The following is a 25,074-nucleotide window of genomic DNA, read 5'->3' as shown; positions in this document are numbered from 1 at the left end:
TTTTTTTTGGCTGCCAGAGAAGCAACCTGGAGTTTTAAGCTTCCATTCAGTATCCAGATTTTTATCTTCTGAAACTTATTTTAATGTCTGCCTAGTTTCAAGTAGATGAAATGAATGCCATATGGCAACTTAATTATTATAGTTCATGATGTTTTAAGTTGTGCTGAGTTATCATGAGTGTGACTTCTGGAAACATGGGACAGTTCTGGAAAATAAGCCTGCTACTGATTGAACATTTAATTTTGCATTGGGGTGAAATAGCTAACCTAGAGGAAACATCTCAATTTCTTATTATGGAAGCCAGTGGATTCAGTCAGGATTGTTCCTTCTTTCCACTAGATGAGCCATACTCCTAACTCTGCTGGTACTGGACCTCCAGACTGGGCATCAGGTCCTTACCTGAGAAAATGGTTAATGACACAACAATGAAACAGAAATGCTGCAGATAAAATTCCTCCCAGGTGCCCCAAATATTAAGTGTACAAAAAGTAAGCTAGTCATCTAACAACCTGTCCACCAAGCCATAAAGACAGAAAGCTCCTGGGTACCATCCTGTCACTCCATCTTATTTCTCACTACCAGGAATAGCCAAAGATGCAGTCTTGCAGAAGACAAGAGATCTCTGAAATCAAATATTAGGTGAAGGTAATTGCACTGTGAGAGTCCTTTCCTTTAGTACCTGTAATTCCTTCACTCTTGAGTTCCCCTCATTGTACTAGACACAAAAAAACCACATAGATCAATGCTAGCCAGTTGGGAATAAAAAACAACAACAAAAAAAACCTGGATTTTCTTTTTGTTCCTTATTCTTCATTTTAAAATAATGCAATTTTATTTTACTTGTTTAGATAGAAAGGAAACTAAAATCTGTAAATATCTCTTACAAGTAAAAGTGGATAATAACTCTGCTGGGAATGTCTGATATCATGTTGATATTCTCCATAGAAGGTCATGTTTATGCTATTCTACTACACCTTTGTTCTAGGAAATGCACACTAAAAGCAATCTCAGTGCTGTAGAAAAAACCCTTTGTAATTGATCTGATTTGTCCCAAATGTACAGACTGACTTAGCAGAACATCTGTAAAGCTTTTCCTTGCTCACTTCTAAATAGATTAAGAAAGATTGTTCTTGTGGACACACAATTAATTCTGCTATATTTTTTTTTTTTCCTAAATTTCACTCATGAAATGCAGCATTTACTGATCTACAGTACAGCTACATATCCAGAGACTGAGCAAAAGTACAAATGCCACATAGATCTTGATATATTTTCTCCCTGGAAGTGGAAGCTGTAAAGCAAGGAAAACCACAGCCTGGTATTTCATTTAATTTCTGAGGTCTTTGAACTTGGCTTACATCACAAAATCTGTTATTTACATGACATTGTTGTGGGCTTTTCAAGTTTCTGTATTTCAGTAGAACAAGAGGTATTTCGAGGGGCTCAAAGAGTTTTAGACTCAGTAAAGATCTGAATCACTGGTCTCAAAGCCTTTGGTTTTGCAGCATTTTTTGTCACCTTACACCTTTTACACACATTTAGAGCAAGAGTATAAAATGCCACCTAATATGAGTGATGGGTTTAAATTCCAATGCAGTACAAGCATAAAAATATACAAAGTAGAAGAGAGTCACTACAGAGCAGACTCAATGAATCATATTTACCCTACCCAGCTTTAGATACAAGATGGAAATGCCTGTACACAGCCTAGCATTATCAGTCCCTGAAGAGAAAAAGGTCTTTTACATTACCTATAGCAGAGTGCTTCTCTCCATCTCTAGGGAGAAAGACTACACAGCCACTCCTGTAAATTAAGAGCTTCAGCCATGTGTCTCTGTTCAGCTGCATGAATCTTGGCCATTGTATTCAAGCCCTGATGGAGTTGTCAGTGCAAATATTCTACTAGCTGCTACTTCAGATTCCAAGCAACTCTGAACATGCCTGGGGGGAAATTATGGATTTCCACATAGTTAGATTTATAACACTGATTCATATCAGGTTGTGTCCTTTCAGCAAAGAACCTATCAGGCATGTTTCTTGCAAATGACTTGTGATGTAGCAAAACAGATTCATGTCATAAAACCAGACTCACTGAATAATAAAACTGCAGAACTGTACTTCTCTTTATTCACCACATTGCAGAGCACCTGAACCTGCACAATGATAATGGCCTTCCATTTTCATCCCTGTTGCACTTTAGTTGTAAACATACAGTCCACCTTTCAGTTTCTGGCCTTAGGTGTATGTATCCAGAGGCTGCTCAGTACAAATATTGTTTACCCTTGTATTTAAAAGGGCTCTCATTCTCAGTTTTACACTCATTGCATTGGAGGGTTCTGAAAAGACAGGCACATCTATTAAGTTGAGTTTTGTAGGAAGCAATTGTCAAATAGATTAAGCAACAGGTAGGTACTAGTTATAAAAAATAGACAGTAAACAGATACAAACAGATACGTAAACCTAAAAATAACACCTAGAATTTTTAGATTCATGCTTGCTAACTGTCAGAGTTGTGGGAAAATACAAAAATATTTCACCTTGGGAAGTAGTATTGTTTTCCTGCTTTATATAATTTTATCCAATTCAACCAAAAATAAATGCTGGGTTAGAATTAAGTTTCCTTTTTATAGAGAAGAAGGCATCTGCTAAATCAGTTCTCCCTAAATATAAAGTTCTTCACATAATCCTGGAAGCTTTCAGAGGGAAAGCCTGTTTAATACAAAAAGTGCACCAAAGTTTAAATTATGAGTTCTTCCTCCAGGAACTTTTACAGGTACTTCATTTACAGACACATTGATGCCAAAGTTAACTGATTAACATCAGTCCTCCCTCACCAATTTCTTCAGTAAAAGCAAATACAGCTTTTAGGGTTTAAAGAATGAGAAAGACAGATTTTTCAGGACAGTTTTTATCATACATACCTGTTATTGCAGGCACCAGTGATGAGTCGATATTTATTAGCTAAGCAATTATTTGGACATTTTGGTGGCAACATATAAGGCAGACATCCAGAAATATTAGCAATCATAGTGAGCAGATCAGCTGATAAACGATCTGAAAGGAAGAATCCAGACAAGCAATTTGCTCTATTGGATTTAGCTGCTAGAGTAGAAAGGCCATTATTGTCAGCAGCATCTACAGAATTCTCCCTCTTCCTTGGAAAGAGCACTTAGTGAGAAGTGCTGCAAGAGGCTGTGCAGGGACTTAGAGGAAGAGCTGGTTTTATTAGCTGATGCATAGAGAATGAGAAGAGGTCCAGCAATAGCTGAGAACTGAGTCTGATCTGCTTGCTGCTTCCTACTTTCCCTGTGTTGTAGTACATTGCTTGCCTGGCCCCTGTGTTAGCAACAAAGGTGCAAAAAATGCCATTCAAGAACAAAAGTATATACCAAGGAGGAAAAACGTGGGACTGGAAAGATGCAGAAATTTAAAGACCCTGGAGCTGACTATAGAATTCAGTGTTGAGTGGAAGAGAATCAGAATTATTAGCTGGAATTTGGAAGCTAGGTAAAATCAAGTCCCTTTATACCAGAAGACAGCATGTTATAAATACATTTCTGATACAATCCAAGATAGGCCTCCCAGTGAGCAGCTGATGATGAGGGACAAAGCCACACCATTTTGTAAGCTGCAGAGCGATGACACCTATTCTCACCTCTGCAGGTACTGAAATATGTATGGCCAGTTGGAGGTGGACGAATGCATGAAACCGGAGCAACCTGGTCTAGAGGAAGGTGAGCCTACCCATGGCAGGGGGCTGGAACTAGGGAGTCTCTAAGGTTCTTTCCAACCCAAGCCTTCCTATACTTCTATGAATCATGAAAATTCCTGAACTCAGAGAACCCTTGACATTCAAAGTGACTACAACCATCACATGATGAAAGATGAGGGTAGAGGTAACACATAAATCTTGCCCTTATCTCCCCACTGGCTAATGCATGTCACCCAGTCCCAGTATCTCTTTGTTCTGCCCATTCAACTCTGAGCTAAGGTGTTTTAGTCCATTGTTCAAACTGAAATATTAAGCCACAAAAACAAACAACAGAAGTTCAAGAGCCAAATCAGCTCAAGGAATGTTCTGTTGAGCAGTTAGAACCTGTAAAAGGTAGTAGTGAGAACAGAGAGGGAATAGATTGTTAGACTGGCTACATAATCTTGTCATTATGTACTAGTAACTTGTGCCAAATTTGTGAATAGAGCTGTATTTCTGTATTAGGTCAGGTTCAAAGTTTTACTCAGAGCCCAGCTTTGCTGTTATCTGGGCTGCCTAGGTAGGCTCACATTTTTCTTTAAAGTCAATTTAGTTCTTTAATTCATGTAAAACTATTCTATTGTGGTACACAGACTGTATAGTGTCTATTCACATTCTGTTAGCATTGTTTCAGCTCTGAAAATTAATAAGAGCTTTGTGCATTTCTTCAGTTTAGAAATTAAATTTCTTTTGAAATCTCACAGAAAAAAATAATTGTATCTGTGTATGTGTGTGTATATAAATATAAGCACAGACATGTAGATAGAGATATATTATTAGTTCTACAAATATCCCATTAGTTTAGTAAGCCATATATTTTTGAAAGTAAATAAAATAATAATTGTAGAGCTTTATGTTTGTCTACAGCACTCTAATGCTTCTATATCTTGGAAAAAATTGTTATAGCACCAAGATAGAACACTTCATGTAAGTGACAGAATTAATATATGGGGAGAAAAAGTCAATGTTTCTGATATTTTGGGCCTTCCAGACACCAGACAAACATCTTGAAATTCATCTCTAATTAACAGCAAGTATTTTACTTAGACAGCATTGAACTTTCTGGACTATCTCTCTTTCTTTCCCCATCTAACATAAAAAAAAAACCCAGTTAAAATGGAAATAAATGTGTAACAGCAATGTATTATAAAATTAGTTTTGGAAATAAGATCATATTTTTTTTAAAAGAGGGATATGCATATGTTGAGAGGAAGTTGTTTGAAAATGCCAGTGCCATAGTGTGATAGAAGATCAAGCACTAAACCCAAACTGCTGGGGAAGATAGATATTTCACTGTAAACAGGAGCCTTGCAACACTGGGGATATGCAGGCTGATTTGTAGGCAATACAAATACACAGTCATGAGTTCACAGGATGCCATTAGTGTAATACTGCTCTCCTCAACTATAAGAACACCGCCCACACTCCAGCAAAGAAAAATGTAAACCTGAGGTGCTTTCAAGAATAAAAGAAAGTGCAAAATAAAATAAAAGTGAACTTAACTGAACTTTAATCTAAAAGACAGCATTCAACAAATCAATAGGGTGATTTGCCAATGTCAATATACTGTATTTACCAGCTGGATGCAATGAACGTTTGTGCTTCTGGCAAACCTTTTGTTTCAGCACCTGAATTGACATTTCCATTCGTTCAGCTGCTTGGGAAATATCTTGACTCTCTTGTTCAGGAAATTTTGAGAAAGCCAGCAGCAAGGTAGGGGTTGCTATTCCACTTCCTTGGATCTTTCTATAATTGAAATAAATACAGAAAGTTTTGCAATGTATACATTTTTAGATTTTTTTTTTGGTAACAATAAAGCTGTCTGTGCTGGATATAAGTTTAAGGTATTAAGGTATATTTTGATTGAAGAGTACACTGGTCTTGTGGTTTTAAAGCAGTAACTAAAAAAATTACTTCTTTCTTGCTGTGAGATATGGATTAGAACAAGAGCAAAACAGGCTTAAAACTTAAAAGGAATAAAGAAAGTTTATTAACAAAACTACAAGAATAAAAACACCAGAATAAAATTCCAGAAAACTCTTTTATCTCTCACTACTTAACTATTTTCTTGTACACATGACAACACAGAGACAAAAAAACTTCGGTGGTTAAAACAGTCTCAATTCTTGCTAGAGTCTTTTCATCAGCCTTTGTAGAGAAACAGAAGACTTCTGCTGCTAATCTATGGAGTTTCTCATGAGAAAACCATTTCTGTTATAGTTTTCTATTTTTCTGATGCCAGCTGCCCAGAAATCTGTCATCAGATTTTCTCCTCCCGTTTCACATCACTCTGAGGTGTGTTGTGGGTCATGAGTCTAGGGATGTCATTTTAAGGATGAGTTATTCAAAGGCAAAAGTCTTCTTCATCTGTCTCTGTGAGCTGTCCTGGAAACAGAATTTTTCTCATTGCCTCTCAAGGCCTCAAATCTTCGCTTCACTCTGTTCCAGCACCTCACTGTATCACAATTACTCTCTCTTTTTACTTAAAATCCACACTTTGAACACTCTATTCCTCCCAATATACTCTGTCATGAATTAAAGGAGTCTTTTCAAACCACTATTGTCCATCTCCATAGCTTTAACAGAAAGATATTTCAGCTTATAAAGCATCTTCTTATTCTCTCTTCCCCATCTAAAACTTAACTCTTTTCCTCACTGTTTTTGGTGGTTTTATGATGTCTTCTTCATGTTGATTGTCTTTCTCTCTGTCTCTCTGGGAAAAAGGAGTAATCTGTACGTTTTATCCAGGTAGTAAAAGAATTAAAGTCTTAGAAAAGCTGCAAGAGTTCATGGTGTCAGGTTTCAGTCCAGCAGCAGAGACTGAAAACTAAACCAGGCCGGCTGGCTCTGCTTCTCCCCCACCCCGTCCTCTGCGGCCTTGTCCGGCCTGGAGAGGGGGAGGAGGCCACAACAGGGCCTTGTTACCTTGTAAGTAGCCGGAAACCCCAAAGAGGACAAGAGAACTCTGACTTTAGATCTTAAGGGGGTGTTCACAAGTTGATTGCACTTTTCAATGGTTAAAGCTGCTGTCAATTCTTAGAAATGACCGATAGTTGGTCAGGAGGAAAGACTCCCATCAGCCACCAGCAGCTTTAACTTCCTTAGCTCTCAAAGCCATCTTAAAAGTAGTCACCCCATGACAACTGGGAAAGCAAAGAGGAAGTCTATCTTGTGACCTTGTTCTGCCAGGAAAATTCTAAAAGAGAAACTGCCATTCTGTTGGACACACACAAGACTTAATTTTGTGGGAAGCCTTTAGGATGAGAAAGAAACTATTGGGGTGAGCAGAGCCTGCAGCACTAAGTGGAAGACCTTGTGCAGGACAGTTACAAAAGAGGTCTCCCTGCTGTGAGCAGGCTTTGCTTTCATGTAAAATTTAACACCCAAGACCATCCTCAATCATCAATAGGACTTCTGAGCACCAATTCTCTTTAAAGTCTATATATCCGCATACACAGTATTTCAAAGGAAACTTAATAGTCTGGTGTCTGGGATAAGTGGTCTCAGTTTTATTCCTAATAAAATTCAATTCTTAATTGCTTAATTGCAAAATCATTGTTAAGCATTTAACTTTAGCTTCTCTCAGCATGTATCATATTTAAGATATTGGCCAAATAATTGCCACAATATCCCATGAGATAGATAACTATCAGCATCTTCATCTATTACAAGGGACAGTTGAGCCACTGAAAGCTTAAGACCTATGTTTTCATATTTTAAATAGAATTGTCACCAAAATACTAACACTAAATACTAAGACTGACCTCATTCTCTACATATAGAGGGGCAACAGTTCTTGACAAGTTCTGTCCATGTAAACAGTTAACACAAGAGCTCTGCAAATCATGACCCATTTTCAAATCACAGGGATAAGTCTTCAGGGAAGTCTAGGCAAAACTGTGGGGATTGTACCCTGTAAAACTTAGTTGATGTGTTCCAAATTTTGGAGAGAAATTCATTTTTTGTTGAACAGAAATCTTGTTAGAAAATGCTTGAAAGAGCTCATTTTCATATAATAACTCAGCACACAGGAGCTTTCCCCTAAATTCCTACCTCTCCACAGTCCAAGAGAAATGTTTTATTTGCTTTCCCTTATCTTTTTTTTGCATCTGTTGTAGATGGAAGGAAAAACATGAAATTCACTTTAGCAGTCCAATTTAAGGCAACAGGGTTTCGGTCCTGATGCCATAGGAGTTGTTCCTGTCTCACTCTGCACTTGCAAAAACATAATTAACGTTCAAAAATAGGTCCATAAAAGTATGATTTTTGAGCCACATGTTAATGGAATTTGTTGTGCTGTTTAGTTCATAAAAACATCCATATTTATTTTTGTGATCCTTATTTTGTCTCAAATTTTAAGAGATCAACTTATATGGTGATAATGCACAAGGTCATGTTGGATCAGATGTTCAGTGACATAATCACAGAATGGTTTGGGTTGGAAGGAACTTTAGCTATCCCCTAGTTCCAACCCCCCTGCCATGGGATCCTCTAGACCAGATCTCTCAAAGGTAATGTGAGCAGTGATTTTGTGATTATATGGGTTCTCAAAGAAACAAAAGGCTGACATCAAACGTTTTTGTTATGAAAGCTTTTTTCATGAATACTTTCTTCACTTCTGTTTTTTACCTTTTAATGTCATAATGTGCAGCATAATTCACCAGACTAGAACTTTTCTGGATAGCCTTTGTAATGCAGTTTTCTTCAATTTGTTCTCAGCAGGGGAAAAAACAAACAGAAAGAAAGAAAGATAAATATGTTAATAAATAGCATATTTATTAAAATGCTTACAAGTAGAAAATACACAAGTTTATAATATTAAGGTACAATTTTTGCCCTTTAAAACCATCTCAATATTTTATTTCTGAAATTAATGTTGTGGCTTCTGAGCTTTCTAAAAGTAAGGTAGAGGTGATAAATACATTCTTCCATAATTTATAAGACTTGGGGATTTAGATTTCCTTGCTTGAAGTATAAATTCAGTTATGGACATGTTATATAGGACAAAAATAATAAGTCCAGATGAAACATGTTGTGTGCTCTGTATGCAGTTGTGTTCCTTAGGCTTCATATGTATTTTTAATAAAACTGTCCTTGGGTTTACAGGACAAACTTCACCCTCCCTCACAGGAAATGGGAGCTGGTCTGAGCCACATGAAGAATTGAAGTCCATATTCAAGCAAAATTAGGACCTGGGATTGGGCCAGTGCATGAAAGCCCTATTCCCATTTCTTCACATATGTTTGATGGAAAGATGAATGTGAACATAATAACACTTCAGCTGTGCTATTTTGTATAATGCTATTATGAGGCTTAGCTTATCCTTCTTTTGTGTACATGTTGTTTTACAACAAAAGAACCAGTCGTGTTTAAAGTCCAACTGGTTTATATCTAACTGAATTTTGTGTGATGGCCCATTTGTTTCTTAGAAAACAAATCATAAAAAATAGTAACAATCATTTATTTACATTCATCATTTATATACAGTGTAATTTTAGGGGAGCATGTTTTACCTGTAGCCAATACTGTGCTTTTTCTACCATCTATTTTTTGAATAGGGCACTCAGCTCGAGCAAGAGAAATGTGTGATGAGGAGTAATCTCTCCAAGGCTAAATTATACTCTACTGAAATTTTCAGTATCTAAGTATAGCAGTAGTTATTTCTCTTTATCACCTATGCATAATAAAATATTCAGATGATTCATTTGGTGTTATCAATTGGATTTCCACTACTTCTAAAAACCATTTTGAGTTTATGTTAAAAAGCAAGTTTGATTTTTATAGGCCATAAAATAAGTAAGTCTTTTAGAATTTAATACAGCATATTTTTAAATTACTTTTAGGGGGCTTAGCTCTGAGAAGTATAATATGCTTGAAGTATTCCTCATAATGTGATATTGATTGAGACTCTGATGTAAAAGAGAATATCCAGTTGCTATACTTAAATTCCATTGTCTCTCTTCTGTTTCTACTAAGTATGAATTTGGTACCAATGCAGTGTCTTCAAAAATGTGGTTCTTGAGTAATAAATATTATCTTGTACTGTCTCATCAGACCAAAAACACTTACTATAAAAAGAATCACATTTCACCTATTCTATTTATTTATAGCACATGTATTTTTTTGTATATTGGTTTTTTTCCTGTGCCATAGGGAAGGATATAAAAAGGAGGGAGAGGGACTTCTTCTATGACAGGATGAGAGGCAATGAAATTCTTTACTGTGAGGGTGGTGAGGCTCTAGAACTGGTTTCCCAGAGGAGTTGTGGATGCCTCATTCCTGGAAGTGTTGAAGGCCAGACTGGATGAGGCCTTGAGCAAACTGGTCTGGTGAATGGGATCCCTACACATGGCAGAGGGTGTGGACCTGGATGATCTTTAAGGTCCCTTCCAAACTAAACCATTCTATTATTCTTGGATTCATTTTGTATTAATTAACATATAATGTGGTTGTTTTAGACCACATCTTTCCAAACAATTTATATGTAAGCTCAAAGTAAAGAATCCAGTACAGAAAGAAAACCTGATCTCCTTTTTGAAGTGATGGTACAAAAAAGCTTTCTCATAAGTAATAGCTTGGGAATTTGTTTTTAATTTAATTTTTTTTTTTGCATATAATTTTATTTTATTTATGGTTCTACACTAACTTTAGGTGAAAACTTGCCTAGAGAATCATATCACCATCCTTTATGAATCATGTGTATAGCTATATAATATAAGAAATTGTGATTTGAAATCCTGTTTTTTTACTATCTCTGCCCTAATTTAATGTAAAATCAGGCTCTGCAGATTTCTTTTAAAATTCAGTCTACTATCTGCTACACTTCTAATTTATTAGATTTAACTGATTTAAATTAAGCAGATGAAGATGATGGTAAGAATGACAAGATTATATTTTTTGAACATAGGAGCACAGCAATCTGAGATGCTCTAAAATCCACAGGGTGCCAGCAGCCAACAGATCCACAGGAGAGAAGCACCCTTGTGGGACAGCAGGAGGGTGCCAGGTGGGACATCCTATGGCAACTGCCTCTAGCCCAGGATGATTATCAGATGGGGAAAGAAATCCAGCAATCGTGCTTGGCAACGTGTCATCTGACATATGAATGCCACTAAGAAAGTAAAATCACTCCAAGTCAAGGAAGTGATTGAGATACACTACACATACAAAATTTTACTTACTGAGTTTATGAAATTGCAATTTAAAAGAAAACCTCCATGGTATAATTCTCAGAGAAGCCAGGTAGTATATTTTGCACACAAAAGAGTTTGAGCTATACTGCCATTGCTAAACCATCTTCAGTGTCAGTATTTTCAGTTTAACAGTCAACATAGGAAAATAACACATATTTTTACTGTTACTTACCAAAGATGGTGTCTTTCCCTGTTTGAAGGAAAGAAAAGAAAACAGCTGTGAAGGCTATAGCTGCTGAAAATCCCAAAATAATGAAAACTTTCATCTACAAGAAAGAAGAGATAACGGTTGAAAATATATATACCTTCATCTTCTAATTATAAGCCAGACTATAAATAATTTTCTGTATACGGCAAATTTTACTTTAAAATTAGATTTCCAGCCATGTTCTGACTATGTTTTTGATGTTCAAAGTCATTCACTTTCTCTTTTTCCCTTCCTTATTTATTACTTTTCTTTTACATTTTGAGAAGCTTCTAGCACAATGATACACATAATTTTATTTTTTAACATAATATGTTCTCACAATATCAGTAGCACTTAGGTTATATATTAGAAAATCATCAATATTTTACCCCCATTCGTTTGAACTTCTCTGTGCACTACATTGATTTGATTGTAAATTTGTGACTAGAGATTAGATAATGAAATGGCCAAACTAATAGCAATTAATCAGATCCCAATCTGTGCTCCTAGTCAGAGATAACTGTGGTATCAAAGCAGCACAGTGAATATGCTCACTTGGCTGAGGTGAGCTGCATTCTCCATTTCAGTATTGGTATTCTGGCAGTTCTTACAGCAGTGCAAATATATAAACTCTCCAAGACGTATAATTTTTCACATGCATTATGTTGACTGGAAATTGAAATATTTTAAATAGTTCTAGCTTCATATCCTATCAAAACTAAAAAACCATAATCAAGTCTGAAAATTCAGAGAATCTATCTTGCCCATAGAAATTCAATGTGAAAATTCCCCTTTCTTTTAAAGAGTTAATATGATGAATTTCTTCTGGAAAATGGCAAGCAAAAGTTTTATTGTCTGACCTTTTGTCTGCTGAGGAGATTATCTTCCACAGGTCTGTACTTTATCGATGGCAGTAACTGTTCTGAATTCTGAAAGCCAAGTACTTTCCAGGGGCCCAGTTTATGCTATCAGCTTCATGCACTGGTACTCACTCAAGCTTTAACAGTGCAAATTATTTCAAAATCTTTTTGGCCACATTTATGTTCCCACAAAGCAGAAACTGACGTTAACACTTGATTTGTTTATTTTTTCCTGCTGGGAACCAAAAGATAACTGTGTAGTCAGTTCTTACATCAGAATTATTTTCCTGAAATTAAGAAGGAAAATAAGTTCATAATAAATATATATATACACACATGTATATAATTGTCATGTTATACAGTAAAATAAACTATTTTTCATTAGGTTTTCTTTTTAAAAATTTATTTGACAAAAAGGCAACTTTGTGTCCAATTTTATGCATTCTATAATTTGTGCTTTACCAAAATAACCATTTGGAATTCAGATGTTAACCCCCAGGTTTCCCACCAACTTCCTTCCAGCACTTTTTATTTAGTCTTTTTCTCTGAGCCTAGATACTTTTCTTTAGTTACACTTTCCAGCCCTATTGCTTCTTTTAAAGTCAGTACTCTGACCTAAAGAATCTATTTGGCTGGGTTTTGTTCCATTTTCCTATAGAGGCAGAGAGATCAACATCAGATCTGGAATCAATATTGAGGAGTGCCTCGTTTACTCTGTTGGTCACACCTGGGAGATCACAAGGTGGAGCCAAGATCAGCGTTTTGACCTCTGCCATGAGGTATAAGGTGAGTAGGAGGTGGGGAGCAGGGAGCATCCTGGACCGTGAGGCTGAGGTCCATGGTGGTGAAAGCAAACCTAGGAGCATGTGAACTGACGGGAGGACAAACTCCAGGATGTTATTACAGAGGTTTGGGAATATCATCCATAACCTGTTCTCTGCAAAGGTGAGTGGACATGGTTCAGAAGTGAGCACAGAGCAAAGGGGAACAGACCTCCATTGGAAAAGTAGGTTTATGCTCCTTGGCTGGAGAATTTAAGATTGAAGACAAGAAGTCAAGCTTGCAATACCCCTTTATCCTGCTTCAAATTGTAAATCTTTTAAGATTATGTTTCCTTACATAAGAAAGTACAAAGGAGATTGACTTCTAAGGCACAGCAATACATTGAGAAAAGCAGATCCATTCCAAACACCTAATAGAATAAAAAGCTTGCACTATATCCTTTCATATATTTCACAAGTGCTACAGATTTAATTTCTGAGAGATGAGAGACTTTCTTAAAGTGAAAAACAGGTTTGATTTTCTTTGCTGTTTCACAGTCAAAAATCAAAGCTTGCCCATTTAGTTCAAAAAGAGCATACCTACATCAAAGTTTGTTTGAACAAGGATCTCAACATCTGCTCATTGGTTGCAGTTGAAGTATTTGTCAACAGTGGGCCTCAAATGGTTACACACAGTAAATTGGTCTGTGACGAAAAAATTGAATGGCAACATTTATTTTGTGTTTTTCTAAGTATGAATATTTAACTGCCCGCTGAGCCACAAATACAGTTTTAGTTAAAATCTGTGTGAAGTCTTAATTACACCAGACTCACACAGATGGGCACAACTGCATTCCTGTTCTTACTGGAGCTCATTCAGAATCCGATTATCGAAATCTGATGAAAGAGAATTAAGAGGGTAAAAATAAGGTGCTCAAGAACAGCCTTATTTTTTTTAATCCAAGATTCACATACTGTCTTTGTAAGTGCAGAAAATTTCAATGAAAATCCTGCTGACTACAGCCCCTTTGTTCCAGATTTTCTGTTAGCTGTTTGTCTTAAGCCATTTTTCCAGCAGAAAGGGTGTCAGACCTTCATGCTGCAGTGAAACTGCACAGATCAATGATGGTCTAAGCATGGAGTACAAGACCAGTATAAAACAGTCCTTATGCTAAACAAAACTCTTGAGAAAAGCAGCAGTGAACCTTAACAGTTAATCATATTAATATTATTAAGTTTTAAATTGACTTGTTCAATTTGCTATATTCCCAATATTTAAATCTGCACAAGAAGACCAGTGCTGTATCTATGTTCTTAAAAGTTAAAGACCTATAAAATAAATCTTTGAGTTGAGGATAAAAAGATAAATTCTGTTCAAGGAAATACCTCAAGGCAATGCAATTTCAGATTACTCACATAAATGAATTTCTGTAAACCTACTATGGTATTTAGAAAAATTATCTCATACTTAAAATATTATGCAATTGCAACTGATGTTTGACACAGGAAGCAGACACAATTCTATAATCTCAAAACAATTTGCATTTGCACTGTAACAGCCTGCAGCCCTGCCAGGCTCTCTGAGGCATCATCAGTTGTTACAAGCATTGGATTAGAATGAGACCTCCAACACAAATCTGTGCTGCTGCAGGAGCTCTTTTTGATAGCAGATTACACCGTTTTGTAGCTTTTATTGACAATGCCGGGGTCTAGCAAAGCATGAAGGACACTGTTAATATGGATGTCTAATCTATAACAGCAAAATTATTTTCTAATCTCTCCTGGGTTTTAGAGTTCTAAGAACACTCTTGCAAGAGAAGAGGCAAAAAGTGGATATAGTTGAACAGTACTTCAACAGAAGCAATTTTGCTGAAGTTCCAGCTTAACAACATAGAAGCAAAAGCAATAAGCCTCATTTTAATATGTTAAGCAAAATAGCAGAAGTCAAAAGAGGCAAGAAAAGGGTGAAATAAATGTACTTCACTGGGAAAGATCAATTTATCTGGGTATCAATGATGCCATTACTTCTAGTTACTTAAAATACTTAGCTTTCTTCTGGAATGAATTTAATTTTATTGGAAAGGGTTTTTTCTTTGCTATTACTCTCTTTAGCTAGAGAAGATCTTGTAGAGGTGTCTGAAAGTCAGAAATAGGATGAAGAAGGTGAATAGACAACAATCATTCATTGTCTATTCCAGTAGAGAACTAAAGGTCATATGGGCTGAAAACAAACAAAAAGTACTTTTATTTAGAAAACATAAAGCTATACCATGAAACAGCTTGTGTCTGGTAAAAAATTTCATATAAGTTCATAGAAATATTGTCACAATTTTTTGTAATTAAAAATATATTAAGGCCTATGAGGTAAAAAATTTACAACAGGGAGTCCTGCATCACAAATTAACTATGGCTGTAATTTTTCTTATCCTTTTTTTACAGGCTTTTCCTAGCATTAACAAATGTTTGTTTTTTTTTTTGTTGTTGGTGGTGTTGTTTTCTGTTTTGTTGGGGTTTATTTTGTTTGGTTGGATGGCTGGGCCCAGAGGGGGGTGTGAATGTTGCCACATCCAGTTGATGGCCAGTCACTGGTGGGGTTCCCCAGGGATCAGTGCTGAGCCAATCCTTCATCAGTCATTTGGACAAGGGGATTGATGGCACCCTCAGTCAGTTTGCTGATCAAACCAGTTTGGGTGAGAGTGTTGATCTGCTGCAGAGCAGAAACGCTCTGCACAGGGATCTATCTGGACATGTTGGATCAAGTTGGATTTGGTCAGTGTATGATGCTGAACTTATGTCCTAAATTTATTTTTCTCAGTAGAAGGTGGAATGTGACATCAATAGACATGAGAGTGTCTTGTTAAAATGTTGATTTAAACCCAAATTGATGTCTTATCTCATGCAAGCAAGCATTGAAAACCAGTTACAGGAAGAATCTCTTGGATGTTCTGTTGTTCTGGAGTAACCCCACTTGCAGAACAAAACTATGTAAAGATAAGCTTAACTGCAGAGAAGAGCCTACTCAGTTTCTTGTGTCTGAATGCATGCAAATCCTGTATATGACTGTTTGAAAACTCTGCCTTAACTAATGAGAAAATTATGATTTATGTGAAAGGATGTGGAACAGATGAATAATTTTTAAGATCTACAGAAGGTCTGAAATTCAGTGGCTTGAATCACAAAAACTTTTTATTTTAAAATGGGACAGAAAATTAATCTTTCATCTTCACAGAGCACTAGTTTCAGACCAAACTCAGACTCTTTTAGACAGATTAATTGCAAGCTGAATGATGAACTTTCTGCCTTCTTCCAATGCATGGACTTCTTGCAGAGACCACTGCAGTTTCATATGGTGAAGTTTATGTCTTGGATTTAAGGGTGGTCAGTAAGTGTGTCAAGTAGTTCTAAAGCTGATCAAATGCTAACAAGTATTGCTGCTGGAGATGAAATAGGTCACATGAACACAGCTTGAGGTGTGGTGAAAGGAAGAGAGAGCTTTATTTCTTCTCTCAGGATTTACAGGTTTCTGACCATGGCCAGGGATTGGATGGTCAGGATAACACCTTCCCAACCACACTGGCCATGAGAGATGTCCATCACAAGACGTGTAACAGAAAGAAGGTATACATATCTATGTTTACAGTTACTGCCCTGGGAAAGTCTTTAGAAAACTATGTTAGCAAGCTCAGAAAACTGAGTTTTCAGGGCGACAAACAAGAAATGATCTTTTGTAACTTAGGAGAAAACAGAAATGGAATTAGGAAAACAAAACCACTGACCACATAATGAAATTATGAGAGACAATTTTTAGTATTCAGCCTGCTGTGAATAAGGCTCTCAGCATTGTTAGGGACAAATCCACAAAAGAATTTAACATTCCAGAGGGAAAACTGGGAAGTGAAAGTAGTAACAGTGATTCATTACCATACTCAAAGGATGGCAGATGTTTCTGTCCTGCTTTTGCAGTGAAATATTTCCATGGTAGGAATCATGACAAATGGATACATTACTTTAGATGCTCTTTTGGTACCACTAGGATCTGGACTAATGTCTTTGACCTCCTGCCTCCCAGGTCCACCTTACTTGGAAAATCCAGACAGTGACAATGTTTGCATGTTGTACCCATCATTTGAAAGAAAAAAAAAGGTGGTGTAGTCAAAGTGCTCAAGAAAAGGTGGTGACATCTGCAAAGGAAGAAGAAGCACAGGGAATCAATGGAGACAGAGTCTGCCCTGCAGATCAGAGTGAATGCTATATAATGAATGTTTTATGGTAGTTGTGTGTTCTCAGCTGTTCTATTGAGCTGGGTCAGATATCTCAGTAGGACAGTGTTGGTACAGTCCATTCTGAAGAGTGTTATTCTCTCTCTGTAACGTCTGAAACAAAAAAGCCTCAGAGAGTTTTTAGGCTGTAAACCATGCCCAAAATGAGGCATTACAGATGGTTGTGATGTGGAAGCCCTTCTGTACACACAAATGTTGCAATCACTTGGAGAGCAGTGCTTGAATTCGTCCTCACACTTAAACACTTTCTGCTGTTCTGCTTTAGTAACCTGTCTGGTAGGTTGCATTTTCCCAGGCATGGCATTGACTTTCAACTTTATTATTTAATTTTTAATAATTTGTTTTTATCAATTTAAGGAAAAGGCAATGGTTGATATTAATACAGTAAGAAATCATTCTGGACTTGGAGTTATCTGTTTGAAAATAGAACTAGTAAAGGGAAACAGTCAGTGATGTTTGATGATCTCAAGATGGCCACCAGCTCATTAAATGGACTGTTCACTAGACACATCCTACATTATAAACACATTTTGTTAATTGAAAACCACATTTTAAATCTGATGAGTTACTCTTGAACTGTTTCATCCAAGTTCATATTCACTCAGGCAAATGAGTATGCTTCCAAATTAATCTCCAAATTTCCATTAGTCTCTCACAAATCAGGAAAGTAAATGATCTGAAGAAGTTAAATGAAACATTCTTCATGAGTGCTGATATTAAAAGGTCACAAAGCACTACTCTCTGGAATATTTAGTGTTCAAGTGAGCCTTATGGCTGAGTGAAAAAAACATCTTGGCTATTTGACGTCATGTCAAGGTTCCAAAAATCTTGAACTGTTGTTTTTAACGCCCTTGTGGGTTTGAAGCATTCTGTAGCTAAAGTACATTTTAGAAAACTCTCAAACTGAACAAACAGGAGATGATACAGCTTTCTTATTTCTATGTTGAAACATTCAGATGCAAAAGGCACATAAGAATGAATAAACATGCACCATTAAATACTAGATAGTAGCATGCATGAAACCAATCACATTTAAATGACTATTAATAAGAATCAATATTTTGTGAATCATAAGCTGAGGTTACCAAATTAGTGAAGGAACACGGAAGAGTATGTGTGTGTATTGGTATATACACACACATAAAAAATATATACATACACACATATATGCATGAACACAGACAACAAAAGAATAAATTTTTTATTGAAGTCCTCATACCTGAACTGATATATACTGTTTAATAATAGATATTAAATAAATAAATAGATATAGATATTAAATAAATAGATATAGAATTAAAAAAACCCCCAACGAACTAATACAGTCAAATAAAAAGTTGTGTCTTTGGAAATACATTTTATGGATAATAAACATGGGATAACAGAAAAAAGAAAAGAAAGAAAAAAAAAAGACCTGCTGTCAATACTTGGAATTGGTAATTCTCCTACAAATTCACAACATCCACTTCTGAGATCAGCAAACTGTGACTGAGCTTTAACCATGTGAGGATTAAAGGAGAAAAGGTACTTGGTTTGTTCTATGAAAGTGCTTAAGTTCGGCACTGTAAATGGTTGAATATTCACACTTTAAAAAATAACCTATAGAGAGCAAATTTTCATTTCTGCAGAAAAAGGTATAAGAAAATGAGCTGTACTGGATTTAAACGACCCTGGCAATGAAATAAAATATAGTTTGCAAATAGCAAAAAATACAATTAAAAATTTAAAGTGGTTACAAGGGTGTGCAGTGAAGAAAGAAGAAGGAAAACCTTCTCCACAGGGTCCTGACCCCCTAGGCCTGCCAAAGTTTGGGGTCCTGCATACAAGTCCCTTGGGTCCCAGTGTCCAGTATTGTCACACCAGCTCTTTGTGAGAAGGAGAACAAACCCAAGAATTGACAGAAAGAACACCAAATTTAACCCTCCCCACCCATGTTCTCATTACTCCTCCTGCAGACTGGTATGCAATACCTACCTGTTGCCCTTCCCCTGCTCCTGCCCAGCTTCCTGGCCCTGCTCTTCCACAGGCAGCAGTGAGCTCTGCCTGGGCATCCTCTGTCCATGACCACCCGCCTGGCTGGTTTTCACACAGCAGCTTATTGCAGGGTGTGTAATGGTAGATAGGTGTTTCATTATGGGTAATCTGGGATGAGGTCTTTCTTGTCTGGCAGATCAGCTCATTGCTGGAAACCTGCAGGACACTTCTGTGTATAATCATAAGCACCACGGTTAGAAAACTGTCTATGTAAGGTTTCCCTAACAATTTACCCCTCCTTTTTCAGGTATGCAGTTGATTTCAGATGCACAAGGTAGCCCTTTCTTCAGCAACAGAAAAAAACTAATCTATGCTTAATTCAGATCAATAGCATTTGACAGCAGAATTGTTTGCCTACTGGGAGGATCACTGTTCCCTTGAGAAATAATAAAATTTGTGTTAATGAGGAATAAACATTTGAGTGAGATGTCCTTTCATGGAAGCAGCTTTTGTTGCTGTAGAACCGGGGCAACATGTGCTCCCAGCAAGAGTTCTAACCTTATTCCATTGGACTCATTAATGCCCTCAAAACACGTATCTATGTTACTGTAATATTATACTATGCAATTTTTCAGGATTTTGATACCCAACTCCTTTTTCTATTTTTCAACAAAGTCATCACAACTTAAAAGAATTTATTATTCACAAGGCATTCATGGAAGATAAGGATGCTCTTCTCTGGTACAAGGTACTGATGCCATATGTATATGTATATTGGAGTCCCTGAAATGGAAAGCTGCTTCTGCAGAGTGGATTAAAGGTGGGTGAAACACTACAGATTTCATCTATACTACTGGAGATCTCCAAATCCAGATGAGCATAGTTACACAGCCTGTAACAAACAGCATCTGGCCTGTGCTAATTTTTCAGCCATGCCTAGGGGCATTTCAACATACTGTTGACTGGCCTGGAGCAAAAATATAACAGAGGCAATTTTCACAAATTTACCTTAGAGTCAGCCACAACTCAAGTCCCAACCATTTCCTAATATAGTTTAATTTACTCTTATCAGAGCGATGAAAAGGTCTTCACTAGAGAAACAGCTTGGTTTATATAGGATGCTCTCAAATTTTTCCAAGTGATTGAATGTGGCCACTATGGAAGACAGAAGCATATCAGAATCTTCACTGTGTGATAGAATAGTCCCAGGCTCTCCTGATGACCACTCTGAAGGACAAAATGAACTTCCCAGAGCTCTAAGAGGAGAACATGATTAATCAATTTGTTGTGGGTATCCATTCATAAATAAGAACACACTGATGACAGGGCTGGTAGAAACCTTGGGATGTGACAAATATAATGTAATTCTCTTGAAGTACCATGAATAAGAAATGACTCCTCTTCCTGCAGAAATTATTAAGTTGGGTCTGAAGTTGAGTGTGTAACTCATACAGACATGTTTATAATCTTCATATAACATTTGAAACCAAATAATATTATGACAACAGGTATCTTCTTTTAATATACATAAATCTAAGCATGATGTCCATATTCTCTTCCCCCAAGGAACAGAGAGGTTTAGATCCTCACCTTTTTTTTTTCAGTTGCTGCATGTGATAGCACCCAATTTTCATTAATTAAAACTCATCCCATTAGTGTCTCTGTGCAAGAGAATAACTAGCCAGCAGTGCAACAGCAGCCCAAACAGCCTGTGACGTTGCCTCAGTGCTCATTCCCACAGGTTGCTCTGACTCAAGCCTGTCTGTAACAGATGAACGCAGTGGACTGTCCCCTGTTAACAACTACTCTGGCAGAGGGGAGAGCTATTCACAGATAGGCAAAAGCAGTGGGGAGGAAAGAAAAGTTCTGATGAGTACAAACCTGGTATTTCATGGAGATTTGACCACAAAGAAGTGCTGCCTGCTCAGAATTAACTCTCACCTCTTGAGATCTAATCTGACACTTCATTTCCCCAGGCAGTGAACATATCTTCCTTATTACAAAGATGACTTTTATGGTTGCATAAAAGTTGCTAACTACACACTGATATATCAACACTAGCTCAATATGCACAAATATACTAAATACTTCATTGCTATATCAACCTTAGCTTAATATGAAGTTCTCACCACATAACAAACATGTCTTAGGTAATGTGATGTACTTTAACTGTCAGAGAGAGAGAAATTAGCAGTCTGGGAAAGGCAGATGCAAGAAGGCTAGAACAAGGTACAGGGAGGCAGAAAGAACAGGTGGATCCTTTCAAGGGGGAACACACAAAAATGGCAACAGCAATGGGCAGAAAAAGACATAACTTTCCTGGAATTCTGCCTGTGCCAGTCACAGCAATTATATGGCAGAACAAATCTGCCAGCAGCAAAGTTTGTTTTCTGTGCAACAGCCAGGCTGTGGTATACATAATTAGCAAGCAGATGGCTAGAGCCCCACAGGGACCATAGTTTGTGATGACTTTTGCACTCCACTGCTTGTGCCATAACATTCTTTCTAAAATAGTACTTTTGCCAGGTCTGGGTAATGGTTTAACAGATGTCCCATCTTGGCTGCAGGAAAGAAGATGCAGGAATGTTCCTCTAAGAGACAGGAAGGAGATGTACATGAATCTATAGCTATGCCAGTATGTACAACCTTGCACAGGTGTACACATGCTCCTTTAGCCCTGAGAATGCCAGGGATATATAGATTCAATGTGGGAATTCAAGAAGAAGAGGCTGCAGAAGACTGAGAACTTATCTCTTGCCATTAAGACCCAAACACTTTGTGGCTAATCCTATGCAGTGAACTGACTGGTTTGCCCAGTTTTGGGTACTGAAGACTTTGTATCTGAGGTCTGGAGGCCAGATGATGTTCTAGAAAATGTTAGAAGGCTTAAGAGGCACAGGAACAAGATGTTGTAGTTACATGGGCTCTCTTACAGAAATGTGAAAGTTCCTCAATTGAAAATGTTATTAGTAACATGATAATATTATTTTTTTATATTTCAGAATATTTTGTATTGATCAATTACGGTATTTCTCAAGAACAAAATGCTCAGAGAATTAAACAGGTAAGAACAAAATGGCAAACAACAGTTATTTAAGAGGCTTTGGATATGCTTAGATACAATATTTTTGCAAAAATGAAGTTGTGGTTTGTCATTTAAACCTGCTTGATGAGTCAGTGTTAACCTGACCCATGTGTGTAAAGCAATAGGTTCAGGCAGCTTAGCTGTCTGTATCCTTAACTGACTGCTCTGATTTTGCTTTTCCTCACTACTTTCTGCTGAAACCTTCAGTAACTTTCTCCTCTTTTCTTTCCAGCTGTATTTTACCTTGATCTCATTTATCTCATGAAGTTTCACCTTTCTGTGTTCCCCACATTGATCAAAACTTTGAGATGTAACTGTCTCAGCCTTTCCTTAAAGTGAGTACACCTAATGTCTAAGTGAGTGGATAAGAGCACAGATTACAACAAAATAACTATGAAAATTGATAAAATTTAAATATTCTGGTCAAGAAATTAAAATATGAGACCATAACCTTTTAAGGTCCTTCTTTCCAGTTGTGATCTTTCTCTATTAATTTTGAGTAACTTTATGCATGTAACAAACTCTATCAACTTACCTGCATCACCAGGAAATGTCTTACCTGACAGTGCCTTTTGACCCAGCTCATATCAGCGTTTTCATCCTACTTCCTGCCCCTTCACCCGAGTAACACACCTCCAAATGCTCAGTATTGATATGAGAGGGACCACCCCTCTTAATTCTCAACCAAAGGTACAGGCATTGGCCAATTTTCCATGCAAAGACACCCTCCCTACATCTCTTAGCTCTCCAACCTTTATGTCCCTCAGTGTCATCATGTATGCCCCCCCCTTTCAGATCTCACATTCTATTTGCAGTTTCCAACCTGTCCTTATGCCCCCACCCTCCAACTGTTCAGCCTTTCTACCTCTACCTCTCCCTCCCTCTCCTCCTCCCTCCCTGCTTTGCTTAATGTTCTTTGTCCTTAGCTTAGTTCTTCTCTTGTGGGTCTTTTGATTGTCACTAAACCATTCTTTTGAATTCCATCACAATTTTGTATAGAACAAGGAGGGATTTACATGCTTTAAAATCCTTTGTGCTGGGTAGGCAATAAGCACTTCATGCAATGGGAATTTCACAGATGGCAGAGACACAGAACAAGCTCTACTTGGACTACTTTTGAGACTATCAAGTAAAGTTCCCCCTTTGGATGCACAAAAGCTGCACCTGAATCATTAAATAAGGCTGCATATGAACAACAAAGTCCAGCTCTCAGAAGAGAGAAAAGGAAAACAACCTCTTCTCTTTGGGTACTTAAAAATTAACCCACCCATTTCTCTGTCAGGTGCAATGATGCTAGCCCCAGGTCATGGGCTGCAGTGCAGACTGAGTACAACCTAGTTTCATAAAAATTAGCTGTGAATAACAGCTTCTTTCATTTGCAAAAATCACTAAATTTACATCCATCCCCAACCAGTATTAAAAATCATAAGAAAAGAATAAATGCTAATACTTGAAAATTTGCCACTGTCTTAATGGTTTTTTTGCAGTTGAAAAAACACCTTTTCCCCCCCCCCCCCAATAACTAGGAATCTTCTCTTTTGAACTACATACTGCAGAAAGTAATTCAGCTCTGTCATTCCAAGCATGAAGTAGAATAAACCACCTGAAATAGTTAATATAATTTAGTGCAAAGCAATTACATCTATTGCCATGAAAAGCACAATTTACTACTATGGGGAAGTGAAAAAGTCGAATATGTCATAGTAAAATGCACTTTAAGCTGCACATAAATGAGACCTTCCTCACATCTCTGCATATTTCTCTCCAGAACCAGAGCTCAGGATTACACCTCCCCAGGTGACAGCCCTGCCTGCTTGCACTTTCATCTGTTCTTACTTTCCCTCTCCAGCAAATCTGCCACCTCCCCTCCACAGTGGCACAACCTCAGCAGGAGGCCAGAAAGTGCTGCTATTCACAGCAGCCTCCTGAGATAATAAAGGCAGCTAGGATATTGCACTCAAGGGCTCGGGCACATGCAGAGAGAAGTCGATGCCTAAGGAATGAGTACACAGCCCCCCAGCTGCCTGCCCTGTCCCCCTGTCCTTCCTGCCCTGTTGGTCCCCCCAGGCCAGACACTGAACTCAACCTCTGGAGGGACTGCTGAACTTAAAATGCCAGATTGCCACCCACAACACAGGTACACACTCTCTCCCCTGCTGCCTCTTCTGCGCAGAGAACAGGAACAGGCAGGCGTCTAAAAATTTGTCTGCTCTAGGAGCTCTCTTGCTAAAAGAACATCTTCCCCTCGGGCCCAGTGCTGTAATCAATGGGCAGTTAAATGTTGGTGTTACTCTGCTTTCCCCCACCTGCCAGTACATATTTAAATAGAAATTGCAGCTTCCATGTCATCTTCCAGGGAGACAGACTAAAAATGCACTGTAGTATCAAGCCTTTCTGTGGACCAAGCAGCCTTCCTCCTAGCTGGGCTCTGCCTACATGTAGAACACTTAAGAATATGTGGGAAATTGGTTGCATTAAGGATGTGCAAAGATTTATAGGCCTCTATGGACAAAAGGCTTTTTTTGCGATTGCTTTTTCATTCTGTGCTGTCAGTTTAGTTGTTTAAGTCTTACTTCAGATTCAGTTTTGTGATACTAGGATACCTCTGGACTGAAAGACTAAGAGGATGGGTGACTGAAATGTGTTAACTTAAAGACAACTTACAGGTTGTCTTTGATGACACTGCTATCATTATTTTCTAAGAGAGTAAGTCCAGCTCTATTACAAGCACATATTGTTTTTCTTTTAGGTTTAAATTCAGGATTTATACTTTTCCTTCAGAATATAGATGTGTTTTCTTCGTACAAGCTAGATATACTAGAAGAAATTAAAAAAGAAAAAAATCTCTCTTTATAAAACTTCTATGAAGTCTCATTTTCCAAACATCTGCCTGGTACAGCCGACTTGGTCCTAATGTGCCATATTTTTTCTCTGTTAGTAAAGCAAGAAAAAAATCTAGAAGAAATCTTAGATCACAAATCTG

The 25,074-nt window shown here is 37.4% G+C and overlaps 1 protein-coding gene across 1 annotated transcript in view; it reads right to left on the bottom strand.

Moving 5' to 3' along the window:
• Positions 1-12,140, bottom strand: part of TPO (thyroid peroxidase) — a 38,839-nt gene extending 26,699 nt beyond the window's left edge. The window contains 5 exon segments of the mRNA XM_015622954.2: positions 2,922-3,054; positions 5,328-5,497; positions 8,381-8,465; positions 11,117-11,210; positions 11,992-12,140. Coding sequence (XP_015478440.1) covers positions 2,922-3,054; positions 5,328-5,497; positions 8,381-8,465; positions 11,117-11,210 — 482 coding nt within the window. The 5' untranslated portion in view covers positions 11,992-12,140.
• Positions 12,141-25,074: the final 12,934 nt, after the last annotated feature.

The sequence above is a fragment of the Parus major genome, chromosome 3 (genome assembly GCF_001522545.3).
Source record: "Parus major isolate Abel chromosome 3, Parus_major1.1, whole genome shotgun sequence".
In the NCBI taxonomy this organism is placed as follows: Eukaryota; Metazoa; Chordata; class Aves; order Passeriformes; family Paridae; genus Parus; species Parus major.
The sequence above is the reverse complement of the archived record's forward strand: the minus strand, read 5'-3'. Positions and strand labels throughout refer to the sequence as shown.